This window comes from Mus caroli, unplaced genomic scaffold (genome assembly GCF_978045245.1).
Source record: "Mus caroli unplaced genomic scaffold, Mus_caroli_1 scaffold_7, whole genome shotgun sequence".
Taxonomy (NCBI): domain Eukaryota; kingdom Metazoa; phylum Chordata; class Mammalia; order Rodentia; family Muridae; genus Mus; species Mus caroli.
In genome coordinates, this window is record NW_028227262.1 from 94,787,728 (window position 1) to 94,809,462 (window position 21,735).

General features: G+C 43.9%; 1 protein-coding gene across 3 annotated transcripts in view; it reads right to left on the minus strand.

Annotated features, from left to right (window-relative positions):
* The window catches only part of Chn2 (chimerin 2), a 279,786-nt gene that overhangs the window by 111,714 nt on the left and 146,337 nt on the right, over positions 1–21,735 (minus strand). The window contains exons 1-2 of one of the 3 annotated variants that reach the window (XM_021164053.3): positions 17,591–17,675; positions 15,353–15,391 (exon numbers count right to left, since the gene is read on the minus strand). In XM_021164053.3, the coding sequence (XP_021019712.1) occupies positions 15,353–15,391; positions 17,591–17,597 (46 nt within the window). In that variant the 5' untranslated portion in view covers positions 17,598–17,675. The other 2 variants (XM_029478202.2, XM_021164052.3) reach the window with 2 other exon arrangements.

The following is a 21,735-nucleotide window of genomic DNA, read 5'->3' on the forward strand; positions in this document are numbered from 1 at the left end:
TTTGACACAGGCTAGAGAAGCATTCTCAATCTGTGGGCCAACACCCCATCCGGGGTCACATCAGATAACCTGCTTATCAGATGTTTATACTACAATCGCAACACCAACACAATCATAGTTACAAGGTAGCAATGAAACAATGTTATGGTTGGGGGTCACTACAACATTTGGAAATGTATTAAAGGAAGGTTGAGAACCACTGGGCTAGAATTACTTGAGAGGAGGGAATCCCACTGAGAAAATTCCTCCATGAGATCAAGCTGTAGGCAAGTCTGTAGAGCATTTTCTTAATTATTGATTGATGGGGGAGACCCAGCCTATTGTAGGTGAGGCCTCCCCTGGGCTAGTGGTCCTAAATTCTAAGAAAGCAGGCTGGGTAAGCTACGGGAGCAAGCTGGTAAGCAGCACTCCTCTGTAAACTGTGATCAGCTCCTGCCTCCAGGTTTCTGCCCTGTTTGAACTCCTGTCCTGACTGTCTTCAGTGATAGGCTAAGATGTGGAAACATAAGCCAAAGAAATCCCTTCCTGCCCAAGTTGTTTTGGTCATGGTGTTTTATCACAGCAATAATAACCCAAACTAAGACAAGTAGGATTCATCCCAGAGATGTAGGAAGGAAAACATGTGTATGTGTATGTGCATGTGCACGTGCATGTGTATGTGTATGCAACCTATCATAATCACATGGCCATATAGTTAGATATGCATTAGAATTCAGCATTGGATGCAAAAACAAAACAAAACCTTTGACAGAATCCAACATCCCTTCATAATAGAAGGTCTTGAGGAAATAGGGACTTAAAGAACATACCTCAACATAATAAGGGCAATTTACAGCAAGCACACAGACAACTTCAACCCGCATGGAGAATAACTCAAAAGTAAAATTCCAACTACAATAAGGAACAAGATAAGGCTGTCAACTGCTCCGTACCTATTCAGTATAGTACCTGGAGTCTCAGCCAGGGGAATAAGACAAATGAAGGAGAGCAAGGAGATATAAATAAGAAAGGGAGATTTCAAAACATCTTTATTTATCATCATCTAACTATAAACATAAATGACCCCCAAAACTCCACCAGGAACCTCATACAGCTAATAAGTACTTTCAGCAAAGTGGCAGGAAAATTAACACACAAAATTAGTATCCCTCCTTTATACAAATGCCAAATGGACTGAGAAAGAAATCATGGAAACAACACCTTTCACAATAGCTTCAAAAATATAACTCGGTGTAACTCTAACCAAGAAAATAAAAGACTTGTATGATAAAAATTTAAGGCATTGAAGAAGATATTAGCAGATGGAAATTTTCCCATGCTTATGGATTAGTAAGATTTATATAGTGACAGTCAGGATGTCAGATAAATGAATAAAATCAATTAATTATAAAAGATTTATATAGTGAGAACAGACATCCTACCAAAAGCAATCTACAGATTATATGCCGTCCTCATCGAAGTTCCAACATAATTCTTCACATAACTTGAAGTGACAACTTTCGGCTTCATATGGGAACACAAGATCCCCAGGATAGCTAACATTTTAGCTTGAATAATTAAGGAACTACCACCACCACCACAGTCTCAAATTATACTTCCATGCAGCTATAGTAATAAAAACAGCAACTTATTGGCATGAAAGCAGTCATGTTGATCAATGGACTAGATCTGAAGATCTAAACCCAAATCCACACACCTATAGACCCCTGAGTTTTTATAAAGAAGCCAGAAATACTGGGGGGAAAAGACATCATTTTTATCAAGTGGTGCTATTTAAACTCGGTGGCTGCATGTAGAAGAAAGCAAACAGACCCATACTTATCCTGCACAAAACTCAACTTCCAGCAATCAAAGACCTCAACACAAAGCCAGATACACGGAATCTGATAGAAGAGAAAGCAGGAATAGTGTTGAACTCATTGGCACAGCAAACAGCTTTACGAACAGGACACTGCTAACACAGGCACTAAGAACAATTAATAAAGGGACCTCATGCAACTGAAAAGATTCTGTGTGGCAAAGGACAAAACTATTCAAAGTGGCAGGCTACAAAAATGGTAAAAGTTTTTTTTTTTTCTTTTCACCAATTCCACATTCGATAGAGGGTTCATATCCAAAATATATAAAGAACTCAAAAAACTGAACATCAGAAAAACAACACAAGTAAAGATGGGGTGGATATCTCTACAGAATCCTCAAAAGATAAAACTCAAATGGCTGAGAAACACTTAAAGAAATGTTCAACATCCCGAGTCATCAGGGAAATGCAAATCAACAGTACACTGAGATTTTTATCTTAGACCAGTTAAAATGGCCATCATCAATTAAAAAGAAATAAAACCTGACAACTCATGCTGGTGAAGATCTGAGGTAGAAGGAACACTCATCTATTGCTGGTGGGGATGCAAACTTGTATAGTCACTATGGAAATGAGTGAGGCAGTTCCTCGGGAAGCTGAAAATAGATCTACCTCAAGACCCAGATATACAACACTTGGGCATAAACCCAACATCCTACTAAACAGATACTGATCAACCATGTTCCTTGCTCTATTCATAACAGCCAGAATCTGGATCCATCAGTAGATGAATGGACAAAGAAAATGTGGTGCATTTACACAATGAAATATTATTCAGCTGTTAAAAACAAACAAACAAAAAAAAAATCAAGAAGTTTGAAGGTAAAGGGATGGAGCGAGGAAAAAAGTCATCTTCAACAAGGTAATCTAGACTCTTAAAGATAAAAATAGTATGTATTCCCTTACATGTAGGAGTTAGCTGTTAAGTCTTTGAAAAGCAGGCTACAGTGCGTATAAATACGGTGGTGAGTAGTAAGGAACTGGGAGGGAAGGGAAGACCCTCCTTAGGAAGGGGAGATAGTATAGGTAGCTATGGATGGATGAGGGTTGGGGAGATGGATTGGAGGGTCAAAGAGGGAAGGGGAGAAGGATAGGAGGGAATGAGAGAGGACGGCCAAGCATAAGGCCAGCGGAGGGGTCTCATGGAAGCCTTACCCCAGTAGAAGCTTCCAAAAAATATATACACATATATGAAAGAAATCTAAATGGAATCACCAAATATCAGGGCGACAAAGCTCTAACTCGACATTTCTTCCCACAAATGAAACCTCTGGTGGAATAGTTTACATCTAATTGAGTTGTTCAACAAAGGGTCCCCATGGAAACCCCCCAGATAACTTAGGCTATAGCTAAAGTTATTCATTGGTTGTTCTTTACAAATGATCATAGGGCCCTCTTGCTGAAGATAATCCCTACATAACTCCCTGAGCACAAATAACTTATGCTAATGACTACCTAGTGCCGTCACCCCTACTAACTAGTGTCAGTGGTACTGGAAGTTACTGTGCATGCTACCAAAGAAAGGTAAACAGCAACCTAGGTACAAACTCTTGGATCTGTGATGGGGACCTGTCTGCATCATATGCTGGTGCAACAGGGGCACAAAAGTTGTGGGAGTGACCAACCACTACCTGATTGGAGTTAAGCCCACTCAATGAAATAAATGAAACACATATCCAGCATTGTTTTGGTGCCAAAGAAGCTGAGACTTGATATGTCAGGGACCTAGGGGAAAAACCAAATACTACTGTTCTGTTTATGGAAAATGGCAATATAATGACTCCCAATAACACCCTTCTATATTCATAGATCAATGTCTTGCTCAACCATCATCAGAGAACCTTCTCCCTGCAGTGGACAGCATGAAGAGGGCCATTGGATCACTCAGACTCCCTTAAACCTGTGCTCTCAGGGTTCAGGGAAATCTGTGGAAGGGGAGGTAGAACCAGTAGAGATGTAAGACACTGGGGAATAAAGGCCTTCTGGACACAATAGGACCAATGCACATATAACTTATAGATACTGAGGCTATATGCACAGAGTCTGCACAGGTCTCAGGCAGATGGGACCTCAGCACCCCATCCTTAAACCAAAAGCTGTCTTCAATGGAAAGCCACTGGCAAAAGAAAAATTAGTTTTCTATAATGGAGCCTCACTGGATATATAAATGCCAGTTAAGAGGCAGACATTGTGCCACGCCATAGATCGCTGACACAAAATGAACTCAGTGGTACTGGAGATATTTGTGTGTGTGTGTGTGTGTGTGTGTGTGTGTATGTGTCTTATACTCTTTTGTTTGGGCTTTAACCTTACAGGTCTTTTGCTTATATAGTATGATTTAAAACAGGGCAAGGGAGATACAGCACACAGTCAGACCCCAGTACTCAGGGCTTTCTCACTTGCAGATTCAATTAAATGCTCACCAAAGACATTTGGAAACAAACTGTGCCCATACCAAGCATGTATTGCTCTTTCTCATCAGTGCTCACAAACACTTGGGAACCTATTGTTTACACTGTATTTCACATTGCATTTGGCACTGAAAGTCATCTAGGGTAATCTGACATCCATAGGAGGCTGTGTATGTTTCACGTGCAACTACTACATGAATTTATAGTAACAACTGGAGCCAAGCTTCAGCTTTGGCATTTGCAGAAGGCCTGGAACCAATGTCCCACAGAGCAGAAGACTGCTGTATCTAAACACACACACACACACACACACACACACACACACACACACACACACACACACACACCATACAGTTCCATTGTAAGAAAAGGATAAAAGAAATAGTCTGTTTATATTCATTCTTGCTTATGTCTTTATAAATAAGCTCTGGCAGGAACAAGGAAGTAATGAAAGCAATTGCCTTTGAGAAATGGAAAGAGAGAAAGGACAGCAGCAAGACAGAGCTCTGCATGAATATCTTTCTGGTGCCTTGATTTGGGAACCACACATAGGTATCACTTACTCAAAAATAAGAGAAAGGTTCTGAGAGTCTACGGTAAGAATGCTTGCAGAAGGGGGACATGAGGACAAGCTAGCCATTGACAGAGAAACAAGGATTCTTGCCATCCTCAAGATCCCAGGGAAGCTGCACAGGAAGTCCCTTTGTTCCTGTACCAGTAGGATACTTACTCCTGGGCTGGCTCATAGCAGGATGAGGCTGTCAGAGAGGGCAGTGTACTACAAAGGCTATTCTCTATAAAGCCTGTGTAAAAATTAACGGGGGTTTACACCCAAGTGGAGTCGCAGAAAGCCTCCCCTCTCACCTCTCTCCTCATTGTCAGTGCTCCCTGAAGCCAACAGTTCTCCGGGGACTTGTGGGGACAGCTCTGTGAATACCTTCTGTGATGGAGGAGTCTAAGGAGGGGCGCCTGTCACAAGACTAGAGAAGTCTGAGCTAAATGCTCCTTTGCAAGTCACATCAGCAAATGCATGAGCATCTGCTAAGTGCCAGGCACCACTGTCAGCATTATGCAGAGGCTGAGAGGGCGAAGGGGATGCAGGCACAGAGAAAGGAAGGGCTTACTAAGATTAGCCTGCCAGTGACTCCAGACAACACCTCACAGAACCTAGAAAACGCAACTCGGTATTGCTTACATTCTTGCTTTACTGATGAGGAAAGACAGCACAGAGAAGTTTATTATCAGCGAGAGGACACTCAGCTGAATTATGGTCTTTTGATTTCAAAGTCCTGGTTTACTTGTTCCTGCGCCTCAGGCCCTTTGTACTCCCTTCATCTGTGTGGCTTTTTGCTGAGTGCATCCATTCAGGTCTCTGCTTCAGTCTCTGAGAAGTCTTGGCAGCTGTGCCCATGCAGAACAGCCCCGCTTTGCTCCCTCCTGCTGCTTGGCTTCCCCACAGCCCTCACTACCATGAAAACCATTCATAGACAAAACCAAGATTTTATTTCTTGTATACTCTCTGTCCTGACTACAGTGTGGGATCACAAGGACAGCCACATGGCTCTGTGGGTTGCAATGCCACCAGCACTAAAAACAGAGAGAACTTGATGAAGGGATAGCAGTGCCTTCAAGGTGAATCTGAGGAAGTCATGTTATAGTCACACATCCACACGGGACAAGAGCTTCAAGGACTGGCACAAGGGGAAACCATTTGTCTTTCCTGGGTTGTCAGGGCAAAGGGGCATGGGTCTCTCTTTGAGGGACTCAGGTGTGAGTAGCTATAGGTACAGACAAAAGAGTGGAAGGACGGGGAGTCTCATTTGAGAAAATGTCTGTGCCAGATTGGCCCATGGGCAAGACTAGGGGCAGTTACTTCTCTTTTGAAAACTAATTTCTTTTATTTTGGGGATTGCAATATAATTACATCATTTCTCCCTTCAAACCCTTCCATATTCACACCTCCTTTGCCCTCTTTCAAATTCATAGTCTCTTTTATTAACTGTTATTATACACACGCACGTGCGGTGTGCTCTTCCCTGGGGAGGGCTATCTCTCCTGCTCTCAGCCTTCCTTCGCTGCCTGTAGCCCTTTGTGGGGGACTATGGCCTCTTGAGCTGTCTCTCATCTGCATGTCTCTTGTGCTTCGTCAGTTTGTGTTTGGGCAGTCATGTTGGTCAAACTTTACGGCTATATCTCTGATATCCCTACTAGACAGGAACTCACAGCAAATCCCCTGTTCCTCTGGCTTTTCAGACCTTTCTTTCGCCCTTCTTCTACAATGATCCCTGAGCCTTAGGAATAAGAGTTGTAATTGTATCAGTTGGGACTGGGCTCGGCAATTCAGCTTTTAGATTAGTTGCCATTTTCTGCAACAGTCTCTTTCTGTTACAAAGAGATTTGTTTGATGAGGGGTGAGGATTCCACTCATATGTGGGTATAAGGACAGATGTTTAGCAGGTAGTTAAGGGTTTTGCTGATTTAGTAAAGTGTCGACAGTCGAAAGTTCTCTTCCAAGATCCATGACTTCCCTGGGTAGTTGGCTAGGTTTCCAGCACCAGGCATGACTTCCCTCTTGTTGAGCAGGTCTTAAGTCCAAGTAGGATGCTATAATGCTATTGGCTACCACCAAGTTATGCATGCCAGCACTGACCCTTTAGGGCTACTGTGCCTTGCTGGCAGGCTACTGCTGTGGTCTGTAGGTGTCACAGCTGGGTAGAATCATTGGTTATTTCCCTCTGGAATCTTGCGTGACACCTTGCCTTCTAGTCCTCAAGGAGGCTTTGGGTCAGTTCCAGCTCAGGGGTCTCTGTGTTCTGTGTCCAAAGTGGATGGCATCTTCAGCAATAAGGACTTACCTTCCACCTCTGAAGGGCAAGCAAGTACAGTAGCAACAGTCTATAATGTGTTAATGTCTCTTGGACAACCATGAACAGCCCAAAAGAGGGCTTCTCATGCCTGGTATTATTTTTGTTGCTGTTGGTAGTCTATGGACCTTGGATGGAGCACTGTCAGTCCAGATGGGAACAATCGATTTAAACAATATATATCTATTTATACACAAAGCTGCATGTATTATAAATATATTTTAAGTAGATAGTTAATAGCATGATTCCTTATGGCTTATTTTATCACTTCCTTCTGTATTTACCCGCCTCCTTTCCCTAAGTACAGCCTCCCATTTTCCCATTTTCCTGTTCACATCACTTGTACCCTGTTATTCCCCTCTCTGTTGCTCCGACCCTGTAATGGTCCCTCTTTATTTTCCAGGTTTCTGCAGTTACTCCAAGCTACGTACTCACATCTGAAGATTTAACTAGAAGCTTCAGATAAGAGAGATCCTTATCATTCTAGGACTAAGTTATATCACTCAATATGATCTATTCTAGTTTTTATTCTATTCTATTTTCAACGTGATCTATTCTAGTTTACTTGCAAAGTTCAGGGTTTCACTTTTTAATGGCTGAATAATACTCCATAGAGTCCATGTACCACACTTTCATTTTCTATCCGTTAATTGTACTGGTTATAGGACATTTAGGTTTCTCCTATTTGCAATTGTGAATATAACAACCACGAACATGTCTAAACAGCCATCGGTGGTGTAAGTCATCCAGTCCTCTTGGCACATACCAACGAGTGGTATATCTGGGTCACATGATAGATTTAATTTTGGCCCTTTGAGACTTCTCCACCCTGATTTCCAGAGTGACTGGACATGTGTGCCATCCCACCATCAATGAGTGAAGGGTCTGCTTCCCCTCATCTGTCGTCTGCTGTCTTGTTGATCTTGCCATTCTTGCTGGAGTAAAACAAAATCTCCAAATTGCTTTGATTTGCATTTCCCTAATTGCTAGGGATGATGAACATTTTGGGGGATATTTCTTAGTTGTTGTTGATTAATGATTGATATGGGAGGACCCAGCCCACTGGTACTACCCTTGGGCAGGTGGTCTTGGGGTGTAAAAGAAAGCAGGTCAGGGAGCCATGGAGAGCAAGCTAGTAAGCAGCATTCCTCCATGGCCTCTGCTTTAGTTCCTGCCTCTAGATTCCTGCCTTGAGTTCCCAACCCCAACTTGCTCAGTGATAGAGTATGACTCGAAGCTAAATAAAACCTTTCCTCCTCAAGTTGCTTCTGGTCATGGTGTTTATCACAGCAACAGAAAGCAAACAAGGGCACGGGCATTGCTTGGAGCTTGCTGTAAATCAGACATTCTGGCATGTTCTCATTGACTCTTCCTCAAGGATCTACTCACTTGTGCTAACAAAGTTAGAGCTCATTTTGAAGACACTGAAAGTCACACCGACAACAGGACCAAATCAAGTCTCCAATCTGGATGTCCAGGCCCAAAGCCAATGGCTTTCTAGCACAGTTGCTAGAAAAGTCCCATGTGGGTCTGATCCCATTAGAATTTACTGGAAACTGTTACAAAATATAGATCCCTAGTCTATATTCCTGGCACAATCCACTCCATGAATCTGGAAGGAGTCTTCAAAATCTGTTTTCCTAGACATTTCCAGAAGATTCTCGAACGCATCCAGGGCAGAGGTACTGTCTTGACCTCACCAAAGGGAGACCAGGCAGGGGACACTGGGAAGCAGGGAGGAGGGAAGACAGTGGTTTATTCACACACAGCAGAGATTGTGAGAGTGTGTAAGATGAGGGAATGAGGGAAAGCAGATCCTAGATGAGAAGGGGCTGGGATGCTGTTGATGGAACAGAAGGATGCAGGCATGGTGCACTTTTGGACAGTGTGCTTGATGTCAGCAGCCCAGATCCCGTAAACTCACCCTCTGGGGCAGTTGTCACTTGGGCATAGAGAAATGCAGGCTCACCAGCCACACACTGGGAACAGAAGCGTAAGGGATGGTTTGGAAGAGGAAGTGGGAAAGGCTCCTGAAGCACAATAAGCCAGGCAGCCACTTTCACTCCTGGAAGTGACATGACAGACATCATTAGCTGGTGGCCCTTTTCTCAGCCAAAAGGTCTTCAGACTCCTAAGGCTTGCTCTATGCTCTCTGAGCAGCAGAGTTTGTCAAAATGGAAGGGAAGCCAGTGGACCACTTGGGTCATGTGTCTATCTCTCCGGATGCTGACATGAGAGCCAATCAAAAGCCAGGAAGCTTCCTACCTTAGCTTTCAGTAGGGTCCTGTACACCATTTAAAGGGTTAGCTAATCAAACACCCACGGGAATAATTCTCCAAGGCGCATTTGAGGTATGAAATATGTCACAACGTCTGAAAGTCTCACTTCCTGATTTAACTCAACAAACATACTTCACAAGCAAAATGCACGAATGAATGCCACTCTTAAGGTGGTTGGTTCCACAAGCAGAGGGATGACACGGTAGCATCTGCTTCTACAGCAATGTCCCATGCATGCTGGAGGCCCTCCCTAGCCAGGGGCCTTTTCCAGCACAGGAGAGAGTTCTCCCACTGGGTCAACCTCCAGGTGGTGGAGGTCCCTGAGGTTTGTGGAGGTAGAGAAGGGACACCTTGCTCCCCTTGGAATCTAAGGATTGAGAAAGCTAATATTTTATTCTTTCGTAACAAAAGTTGACTCACCTTATCAACATAGGGATAAGTCAACATGTTCCTGTGGGCAATATGGGAAAGGTCATGCAAGCAGAGTGCTGAAGCCACTCAAAAACAGGGCTTAGGACTGAGATGGGTGGATCCTAGCCCTCCAGATTGGGCTCTGCAGTCCACTCCCTTCTAAAAGTACTGCCTCTAGCCAGTACATAATGAATAAGCAGTATCAGCCTGGCCACTGCCATGTCTTCCCCAGCTATGAGCAGCAGGTTACTGGTACTATAGATGATTTTCTGGTTCCAACCTCACCTCTAGCCACCATGTGAAGGCTTTGCCTTGCTAATAAAATATTATCTTAAAATTCACTGCTTGGCCAATGGCACCATGGTAACCCAAAGACAAGGTGTGTGGGGCCCCAAAGCAGGGAGCCAGGTATCTGTGTACATAAGCAGGATCTATGGGGTTTGACAAATTGCACACAGGCTACTTTTATGACTCACAGATTGGGATAGGATCAAAGAATAACTACTATCATATTCCCGTCAGGTGATTTGACTGTGGCAGTTCTACAGATCAAGGGTGTGAGGTTCCAAGCTCCTGTTTAGAGAAATCAGCACAAGCTCTGAGTACCTGACCTCCTGGGAGAGCTGTCATTCCAGCATCGACTGCATGGTTGCTTTTGGTCTCTTACTAAAGAAAATCAGACTAGTCCCATAATGGTTGGCTTTTGAACCTGTCAGCTCCAGGCTCACATTTCACACACTTCTGACTTAATATTCAAATGTGGCTTCCTTGTTATTTTTAAGTGAATTCAAAAGTGGCAATTCTTTTAGGCCATTAACTCCAACACTTCCTCCTTGACTTTGCCTGTGGTTTTTGCGGGGGTGGGGGTGGGGTGGGGGTTGGTTTTAGTAGTTGAGCTCCAGATGTATGGTGTTTAGGGATAAGAGCATCCGAAGGACATAGCTAAGGAAGTGATAGTGTTTGTTTCTAAGAGGATAACAAGATCTTTTAATCCCACAGGGAAATGGAGAGAGAGCAGAAATTTGGGGCCATCATGTGACACTGGGCTTTCTCCAGTCAAGTCTTGGTCTTACGTGTCCTTATGGCCCAACAGCTCCTAGTGCACTCTCTGACTTCAGACAGGGCCTTAATATGCACTAGGTGCATGAATGACTGAATGCAGGGACGCCATCCATACACCGCTGGAAAAGAAGATTTCTAAAGATCCTTACTGCCCGATGTGCACACCTGTGCTGTTCGTGGCTACCTCCCTAGCACCCGTGAGCTTCTTCCCCCTTCCCGTGTTTCTCTACATTTTCTGATCATGTTTTAGGCAGGATTGATTCCAAAGTTGATGCTGATCAGTCAGGGAAAGTTAGCAGTTACCAACACCTTGACCACAGAGATGAAGTCAGGAATGGGAAAATGAAGTCAAGGAGGGCTGAAATGTCATTCTGATGTTTTTCTCGAAGCACTAATAAATGGGTGGTCTCTTTGCCTGATGTTTCTGAAAGCAATGCCAATACCCTTGGGGGTACTGGGTCTGTCTAGAAATGACATGGGAAGAACTTGTTAAAATCCAGTTGAAGAAAAGTATAATCAAAATAATAATAATAATAACAATAATAATTAAAAAGGCCAGGGGAGTGGAAAGGGTCATGTCCAAACATGCCCGAATCCAGAGCCTCAGTCAGTCTATGTGACCACTGACTGGAATATTCTATTAACTTGCAATCAAGAACACTATGTTACGCCCAAGTTGCAGGTACCCAAAACCCACTGAGGAGTCAGCTGTGACGTAAAACACGTAAGGGTCCTTCTTATGAGCTCTCCAGCAAGGTCTCTCAGCCTCTCACTGTCACGCAGCAGAGGCTTAAGTATAGAGGGCTTCAGGGTTTTATTGTGGTTACAGAAAACTGGGGGAATTTCTGTACAGGTCAGCAAGTTAGTATGTTAAAAACTGCATTTCTGGTGTAATCTGCAGGAGCCGAACACAAGGACAGAAGCACCTGACAAGCAGGATGGCTGAGTTATCCCTGTTAACCCTGCAGGTTATTTATGTGTGTCTTCACCCGGCTACTGCAGCCTGACTGGCTGTCTGTCGCTAAGGTGGTGGGCTGCCATAGGACGCCTGCTTAGGACGGCTCTGTGATTTCCTTCCCGGAACTGCAGTTTAGCCTCTGGTCTTGGACAAAATGGAGTTTCTTCAAAAAATGGAGTTGGTTGGGCCTTACGATGACAATTAGCGATAAAACAAAGACGAATTTCTTCAAGCCTGTCTTCAGGCATAGACTAAGTTTTTGTTAGGAATAACATCAAAACTGGGTTAGACGCCTCTCAGCAGCAGCCGACAGGTGGGAGTAATGGCAAAGCAGAAAAAACTGCTTGGTTTTCACTGAGAACCAAGATCAACTTTTCCTTTGTGTCTCGTCCCTCACTAGCCTGCACACTGTAGGTAGATGGGGACCACATTATCTTCATGTTGATTTTTAAGTCTTAATCATTAGAAATACCAGACATGGTGATGGTTGCTTCAGTGATGCTGATGCTGAGAATCTGATGGTGCAGCGTGAGCCTGAGAAGCACAAAACATGAAGTAGTTCACAAGGGGACCAACACCTACAAAGGATGCCCGGATCCACACTGACCAAGAATCTCATTTTAGTGCTGTTCTGTAAGTCTTTGTTCAATGTGGCTTAGATGTCCTGTGTATTATTTTTTATTTTATTTTTTTTTTTTTGGTTTTTCGAGACAGGGTTTCTCTGTATAGCCCTGGCTGTCCTGGAACTCCCTCTGTAGACCAGGCTGGCCTCGAACTCAGAAATCCGCCTGCCTCTGCCTCCCGAGTGCTGGGATTAAAGGTGTGCGCCACCACGCCCGGCTCCTGTGTATTATTATATGCCCTACATTTTTATAAATTCATTCACTTGGGGGCTCTCAATAACAAATGCCTATTAGCCTGATGTAATAAAGAACTTTGTATACACCACTAGGTTTGTATTAAATAGCTGAAACTATCTCCTTCTGCAAGTAAGGTTTTACGATTTTAGATGTAAAAGTAGAATTTCAACCTAATAGACTGGTAAAATTGATATTGTGGACATATAGTTAGCAATGCACTCCCGTGCTTCCTTAGGACATAAAAGTGCTTTTAAGAAATAAATTAGGTGGCCCAAGGTCATTTAGCAAAAGAGGAGAGGAATTTGAGCCAATGGCTTGTATTTCAGTTAAGCTCCCAGTAGTGGCATTCGCTCAACAAATATTTATTGGGCTGTTAATGCACGCACGGCAGTGTGCAATGCCCAGTAAGGCAAGGAGCACCCAGCCTCTCTTCCTAGGGATAGTTTGTTGATTTGCTGTCAGAGTACTTCACACTCCATTAGGAAACAAACAAACAAAAACATCCAATTACTAAGTCATTAGCACTGTCTTTTAAAATCGAAGATGGGAAAGGAGAGCCCTAGATTGGAAAGGGTCCTTAGAGACGCACACAGCCCCTAACTTCACAGATGGGAGAGCAGACTCATGTAATAAAGAATGAGGTGCCCCTGCGTGTGCTGCACACAGAGATGAGGGCTATCTATCTGTGAGGAGAAGAAAGCTGGAGAGTGCCAAGGGCAATGAAATCCATTAGACAAAACAAAGTGACAAAGGCCTCAGTGGCCAGCATGTTTTTAAATTTTTAAACAGGAGAGGCATATGTCTTACAAGGTGACGGAAAGCACACGTCAGAAAGGGGAGGTGGCTGCGCTATGAGGCAGGGGCTGTTTTGTGTATTATGGGAAATTCATACTCTCAGATTAACATAGGGTTTGTGTGTGTGTGTGTGTGTGTGTGTGTGTGTGTATGTATAGAGGTCAGAGGTCAATGCCAACTTTCTTCCTTGATCATTTTACAGCTTTTTCTTCTTTCTCTTCCTTTTCTTCTTCCTCCCCCTCTTCTTCCTCTTCCTCCTCTTCTTCTTTCCTTTTTCTTTCTTTCTGGTTTTTTTTTTTTTTTTTTTTTGAGACAGAGTTTCTTAAGTGAATCTGGAGTTCACTGATTAGGCTAGACTGGCTGGCCAGTAGGCTCTAGGAATCCTCTGTCTCTACCCTGGTGCTAGGATTAAAGCCATGTGCAAAGGTGCTTTACATAGATACTCAAGTTCTTATGCTTGTGAAGTAAGCAGTGTGCTGGCTGAGGCATTTCCTCAGTCCCTTAATGTTCAGCTTTATGCGCCTCTATATTATTAGAACAAATAAGTGTGCATGTGTATATCTAATATAATATACTCTCTAATCAATTTATGATAGGAATACATACTGAGAAATGTTTGTTAGGCGATGTATGCTCGTACAACCATCAGGATATACTTGCATAAACCTAGATGGTGCAGTCAAGCAGGCACATGCGCTACAAGCCCACGCTGATGGTATATGATGTCATAGGTCCAGTCCATTTTTGGTGGAGGTGCCATTACATGACAAATGACTACAGTGATCAGCAGACAGACACATGGAAAACCGGAGACTTTAATTTTTGAAACAGGATCTCAACATGCAAACCTGGCTGTTTTAGAACTCACTGTGTAAACAAGACTGGCCTCAATCTCAAAAGAAACCCACCTGCCTCTACCTCCAGGGCGCTGGGATTACAGATATATGCTACCGTGCTCAGTTTACCTTTTAAAACAAGTAGAAGAGTCTTCAGTACTTGCAAGCTAAGCATTGGCTCACCTCTGGACACCTGGACCTATGTCTGAATGCCACCAGCCCCTCTTGGAGAAGCCTCTGCCATTGATAAGCTGTGGTTTCCTTACAGAGAGGCAGAGACAGCAATGGTGCCTGTCCATCAGGGGTGGGCTGAGAACTTGAGCATCAGCAGCTCAAAGCCCAGGGCTGGTCTTCAGTGGACGGCAGCAGCAAGATATCAACAGTGACTCAGCACTTATGATTGCTACCTAGCAGGGAGCACCTGCCTCGGCCACGATGGGCTCCATCCTGCTATAGTTCTTCCTTCTTTTAACAGGGAATCCTGGGTCAGGTGCATGATGCCAGGGAGACAGAAAGAGAGTTGGAGGTAATCGCCATCACCCACCTCCCTGACAGGAGCTGCTAGGTGGCCGATGCTCAGACATGATCTATGCTTCTTACAAGTCACCCCCAGTGAACACTGTGGGTTCATTTTTCAGCAGTTCATGTCAAATGCTATTACAGCCCTGGGGTGACAAGCAAAGAGCATAATTCACAGAAGTCAATACATTCGCCCTTGGTGACTACACCCACAAAAAAAAAATATGCCCCCCAGACTGAAGGTCCCCCTCTCTTCTGGAACATTCCTAAAATGGGTCACAAGGGTCAGTGGTTGTTGGAGGTTTTGGTCAGGGGGACAAGTGCAAAGTTAACCCCCTCTGACAGAGACCGATGGAGCTAACCCTCTCCTCAGTGAAGAGAAGACTTGGGATTGGGCAGGGGGCGCTGCTTGTGAGACTGCTCCTGTGCCCTACACCCCCAGCAAGGGCTCTTCAAGAAGGCAGGCAGTTAAGGAGATTTTCGCAGTGTTGGTACTCACAGTATGATTTCCATATTGGAGGCTGGTATTCCTCAGCATCTAGAATGAAGAGAGAGAGATCACATTAGATTGCATGTCAACCTGCCAGCCCATGTCTTCCCTGGAGAAGGGACAGCCTGTCAGCTGGACTCATATCCAGCCCCAGGGGCCTCTCCACTCAAGAAAAGAATAGTTTCAGGCATAGAGGCGGAACGTGCAAGGACCACTTGTGGACACATCAACAGCCTCTTCGGAGCACTTCTATGACAGAATAAACATTTAACAGTTTTCAGAGTCCAGTAAATTAAAAAAAAAAATTAAGTAATTAACTTGACTGTACTCTCCAGTGATTCTTTCAAATGTATTTATTCATCTTGGCAGAAGAAACACACCATTCATTCATCGCACAGCGTCCAGCCAGATCTTTGATCCATTTATTAAGACTTGAGGGCAGGATGCAAAGTGGCATGCATACAATATTAGATGTGGAAAGTTGTGCCGCCAAAGCCACCACACCTCTAAAGCCCTGGGCCTGACAGCGGAGACACTACTGATGCTATCAGGATCTCTTCAGTTCTTTGAATTAACTCCAGCACCCGGCTTAGAATATTTCCAGAGCTGCCCAGCAATTGCAAGTGTCAGGTGAAAGAGTCACTATTTTTTACGATGAATATCTTTTTCCTTTGGCCCATCACCTCTCGGGGCTCAAAGGTCACTGTGTACACTTTAGAAACTGGGGTCAGGAGAGTACAGTTTGTCTCGTAACAAGACAAACACTGACATCAACTCTTTAAAAGCCTGTTTCATATTTATTTATTTTATGCATGTGAATGTTTCGCCTGCATGCATGTATGTGCATCCCCTATGGTCCCATACCTACAGAGGTCAGAAGAGAATGTCTAACCCCCTATTTGATGATTGTGAGCCACCAGATGATGCTGGGAGTTGAACCCAGGATCTCTGCAAAAGTAACCAGTGCCCTAAACCTCTGTGGTTCCTGCCTAGCCCTCTGGCATTAACTTCTAACACCAAGTAAAGTGAGAGAAGAGTATCTCATAATACTATGCTATTAACCTAAAGAGCTGGTTCACTCCACCCTGTTTGTACCACAGATCAATGTCAAATATTAGCATGAATGTTTATAAAATACTTTTTAAATCAAATAAATCAACTGGCTGAGTTTACAATAGAATCCTTAAACCACTCATCCCACACACACCTCTTCACCAGAAAAGACAGATCCTATAGGCTCCAATGTGATATTATCTCCAAACATACTTTTCAAAGATTAATAAAAAAAACAGTACAGGCAAGTGCATACACATATTTGAGCATTCACACATACACAGGAACACATACAGATACATACATTATAGAGAAATCAAATCTCTGAGGTGCTACCTCAGACATTATAGACAAAAACTACCTACCCGTAACATCGTACCATTTTAAGACAGATTATCCTATGAGGTAAGTACAACCCCCAGGCTAGATGTGGTCAAGACGGGTCAGTACCCAAGCACTACTTTCTGTAGATCGAATGGAAGTTCAGAGGCAGAGGAAGGAGCTCCCTTGTGTGAACACAGTCCTGGACGTGGCTTAGATCTGCTAAGATGTTCTCATGTCAACCTCACTGTCCATGTCAGGCCTGTCCCGAGAACAGCTTAGAATGGCGTTTCAGCAGGCACAGCCTCCCTGTTAACTTCCACTCAGGCTGCCCGGCTTACTTGGTAAACATTTTTCCTTTGTGCTTGCTTCCTGATGTCAAAGCAGCTCAGAGATGAAGAAAATTCCCAAAGAAATTGAATCTCAACAGCCCCTGGCCAGAACCCACCCAGATCTTCCCCCTGTGTGCGGAATAGCCTTCACTGTAGCCTGCAGGATCCTACTCTGTGTCAAGCCTTCCTCCTCTGAGTCCACTGCATACAGTTCCCAATCCCACATCTCACCCTGCAACACCGGCCTCTGTGTTCTTAGAACAAATAATGCCTTTCCGAGTCTGCGCCTTTGCTCTGTGGATTATCGTCATAAAATGCTCACTAATAGGTCTTGGCATGGCTCATTTGCCCCATCATGTAGGGCTCAGCCCAAATGTCACCTCCTATGGGACTTGCCCTTAACCCAATCCCTCTCATATCACACAGCTTGATTTTCTTCATAGCTTTTATTACCATAGAGATTGTTTATTGATTGCTTTTTTATGACTGGGTCTCACCCCACTGTTTGTCAAACTCCATTAAAGCAGGAACATTGTCTCACTTGGCATCCCCAGACTTTAGAAAGGTGTCTGGCTTACATCAGGCCTTCAGAAACACGGCAGAGAAACACTGGTGAGCTTCCGGGGAGCTCAGCAGTCACCTTAAAACCTAAAACAGAAACATGTGAAATAAATGAATACATTTATGAGGCCAGGAGAAGTGATATATGCCTATAATCCCAGCACTCAGGAGGCAGAGGCAGCTGACAGTATCTATGCATTCCGCACTGACCTGATCTGTAGAGTGAGTTCCAGGCCAGCCAGAGCTGAGATAGTGAGACACTATCTCAAAAGAAATTATAAATGATCTCTCAGGTTCAAGGCCTTCTTCAGAGAAGTACTTTTGGTGGCAGGAAGCAGAGACATCTTTTTTGCTTCCTGTACCAAGGCCTAGCGTTTGATGGGTATTCAGTAACACAGTGATGATGTGATATACCCAAGAGAGAATTGTGCTCTGCATAAAGTCCCCTGGTGCAGCGGGCTGCTATTACGATGTCACTGTGATGTCACCCTGTCCGGATTCTTCCCAGGTGGCTCACAGCTATTGTCTTCTCTCTCTCCACAGCAGCCACTGACTGTCTCCATTTTCTCAGACCTGGAGCCTGTAATTAAGTGCCTGGGCTGTTGTCATGGAAGATTCTTCTTTCATATAAAAGAATTCAAATTGAGAGACCATTTGTCATGCTTCAGTGGAACGACTATAATTACCTGGCCTTTGAGACATATTCCACAAACCACTGCAGTACACTGCTCAGAGGCCACGGTCAAGGGACAGCGCACATAGTAATGTTAATATGTCATAACAAATCTTTAGTTGCCTTCAACACCACCTCACTAACAAGAGAGCTATTTGCCCCGACTGCACCCAATGTGTCTCCATGGTCTACCGCACTCCTCAATGATGGCGTTCACTCTTACATCAGTTGACACATTTTAGTGGATTTTTATTCTTCCTTTCCCAGATAAGTTCTCGGGAATCTCATGAAGCTGTTATGAAGCCGAGCATGATCTAGGACTTTGGATCCTTCTGCGACTGCTGGGATTACAGATATTCACTACTACTCTAGGTTCCTGTGGGGGTTAGGGAATCAAACCCATGGCCTCCTATATGCTAGATAATGCGCACTTTGCCAACCTAGCTACATCTGTAGTCCGGCTTTCCCTTAAAAGCCTGGAGTGGGCCTTCAAGGTCATTTAATTTTCCCTTATTACTTGGCAAATGGGTGAAAGGAGACACAGAAGTATTAAATGGCTTCCTCAAGGTTAAAATCAGTTAGAGGCAGAAGTGAGCATTGGTTTTCAGGACCTAGATTTATCAATCAGGAATAAACAAACAAACAAATGAACAAATCCCTATTTCCAGAAACACAAAACACCATTATACCTGGTATTCGATGGGTAATCCTACTTTTTCTCAGATTGCTTACCTCCATCTTGTAATTCTCTGTTTATGTTCATATTGCTTGTATAAAAATGAGAAGGAATGAGAAATAAGTTTGTAGGTGTGCTAGGCTTTTTGTTGCTGCTCATTTTGTTTTGTTTTGTTTTGTTTTGATGCACTGCCTACATAAAGCATCACCTCAGAAAGAACCTGCTATGACAAAACCCACAGAAACAGCTCTTCCTCAACACAGACGGCATGGGTGCTGATGAGGAGGAAGGAGGGGCGACAGAAGGAGAGCACAAAGGCATGTCTGCTACCCGGCCCAGCTTGTAAAAACTCTGTGACATAAGCATGAATCAATCATCCCACACAGGCTGGGAAACCGCTATCTCCTCACTTAAATGGGATAAAGGTAGAAAATATATATATGGATGCTTAGAAAATTATCCAAATCTTAAAAAAAAACAGGTAATAGGGCCAAAAGAAATTATCTATAAAGAATGTGAATAATATTTTGAATAAGAATGGAGAATAGAAGGGGAGGGAGGGGATGGAGAAGAAAGAAGAAAATGGATTGAGGGGACCAAAGGGTACAAGTAAAACTTGAAAGTGACCTTGAGGGGAGGGGAGAATAAAACAGAGGGGAGGGGAGAGGGAATGGGAGGGGAGGGGAGGGGAGGGGAGGAGATGTGGGAAGGGAAGGGAAGGGAAGGGAAGGGAAGGGAAGGGAAGGGAAGGGAAGGGAAGGGAAGGGAAGGGAAGGAAAATGGGTCAAGGGGACCAAAGGGTACAAGTAGGACTTGAGGAAGGTGTACCTGCTGAGAACCTGGGCATTGAAGATGGCACAGTCATCATGGTCTTTGGGGAAATCAAATTCTAGGATGAGCCCAGAGAAAGCACTTCAGTATGTAAAGCAGCCTGGGGGACAGTAAGGCTCTTAGCATGTGTGGGAAGACACCAGACTTTTGTAGATGAAGTGAACGGCAAAACTAACACTTGTACTGAGAGCTCAGTAAAGTTAGAAGTAATGTGCACTTACTGTTGAATATGGGACGTGTAATCACCTAAATATGTGTCATTCTAAGTCTCCTACCTCAGGAAAAAGGTGCCATTAATAGATTTATTCATGTGAATCTTTTAGCCTATGCTCTGTGAATAGTTATAATAAAAGTCTACAGATTTTTAATTATATATTATATTATATTATATATAGTAAAGATATATAATGTATAACTACATATTAGTATCTGATTCCACAGTTTGCTTTTTGAACTTTAATGTTATATTTCTTTGTTTTTCTTACTTGTTTTGTTTTAAGGCAAAGTCTCTTATAGCCATTACTCCTCCTACCTCAGGTTCCTATGTGATGGGACAACAGTTAAATGGTCACATATCCAGTAGCTCTGGGCATTGTTTCATAGGGGTGTGTGTGTGTGTGTGTGTGTGTGTGTGTGTACACATGCATACATGTTTCTTTTTGTGAATATAACTGAAGCTTGGGCTCAGTGTATGAGTTTCCTAACATGCAAAACATTTATTTATGTACAATTTCCTAAAAAGACATTCTGGCTCCTTTCAACCTTTAGCTGATGATGGAAACAATGTTTTAACTACACCTGTGTCGTTCAAGGAGTGGAACTCAGATGAGTGAAAGGTCTATGTATTTTTATATCAAAAAGCTTTTGTTTACAGAAAAGGTTGTGTTCATTGGAAACCTCAGACCTATGTGCAAGAAAGCTGAGCTCCCTATGGGTATAGGGGCTGGTGTGTGAGCTCCAGACACCCCAACAGGCTGGTGTGTGAGTTCCAGATACTCCAACAGGCTGGTGTCAATCTGGATCTTATTCTGCGATGCCTCTAAGACTGAACAGCTCAGACTCATTTGCGGAGCACCAGATGGAGACACAGGAAGCTCTATTGAAAACATGGCTGTGACCTGATGGGAAAATCCAGGTGTTCTGTCAGCTGCAGCTGGAAGGCTGCGCATCCCAAGACTTACAGCTCCAGGATAAGCCATCACGGTGGAAGCACAGAGGAGCAAGTGGAAAGGAATTTGGGGACTGACTAATGAAGACAAATGAAAGATGGCATGTGTTCTACCTGGGTAAGTGACAACCGAAGAGGAACCCTGTAAACATCCAGGAGAGCTGGTTTCCATCCCTTGGCTCAGTGGAGAGTGACAGGAGAGGAGGAAACATTCCTGCCAGGCTTGGGAAATGAGGAGCCCTGGAAGCATTGGTCCAGAGAAAGACCTAATAAGGCGGCTGGAGGAGACCTTCCTACTCAGAGACTGTTTCAGATAAAGCTATGTGTTTGCATCAGGGGATTGTCTCGGAAATAGGAGGGTTGTGTGGTTCCCACCTCCCCATTCTCCTTCTCACAGATGCCAGCCCTCCACTGCCACTTTTGATTTATCGATGCACACATTTGCAAATGGGCTGCAGGGGGCTTCTTCCAGAGAAGTTGCGTGAAAACAGGTTTCTCAGTCAGTCCCAGGGCAGCCACACAATGAGAAGGCACTTCAGGGTTTATAGTGTGATTAGCTTAATGGGTCCAGAATGAGTTGGGACCGATTGAGAGCAAAAGACAATAACAGGAGTGGGGTGCTGCTTCTGTGTTACTGCAGTGTGTGTGACAGGAGTGGGGTGCTGCCTCTGTTTGTGCTGCAGTGTGTCTGTGACAGGAGTGGGGTGCTGCCTCTGTGTGACTGCAGTGTGTGTGACAGGAGTCGGGTTCTGCCTCTGTGTGACTGCCTCCCTGCTT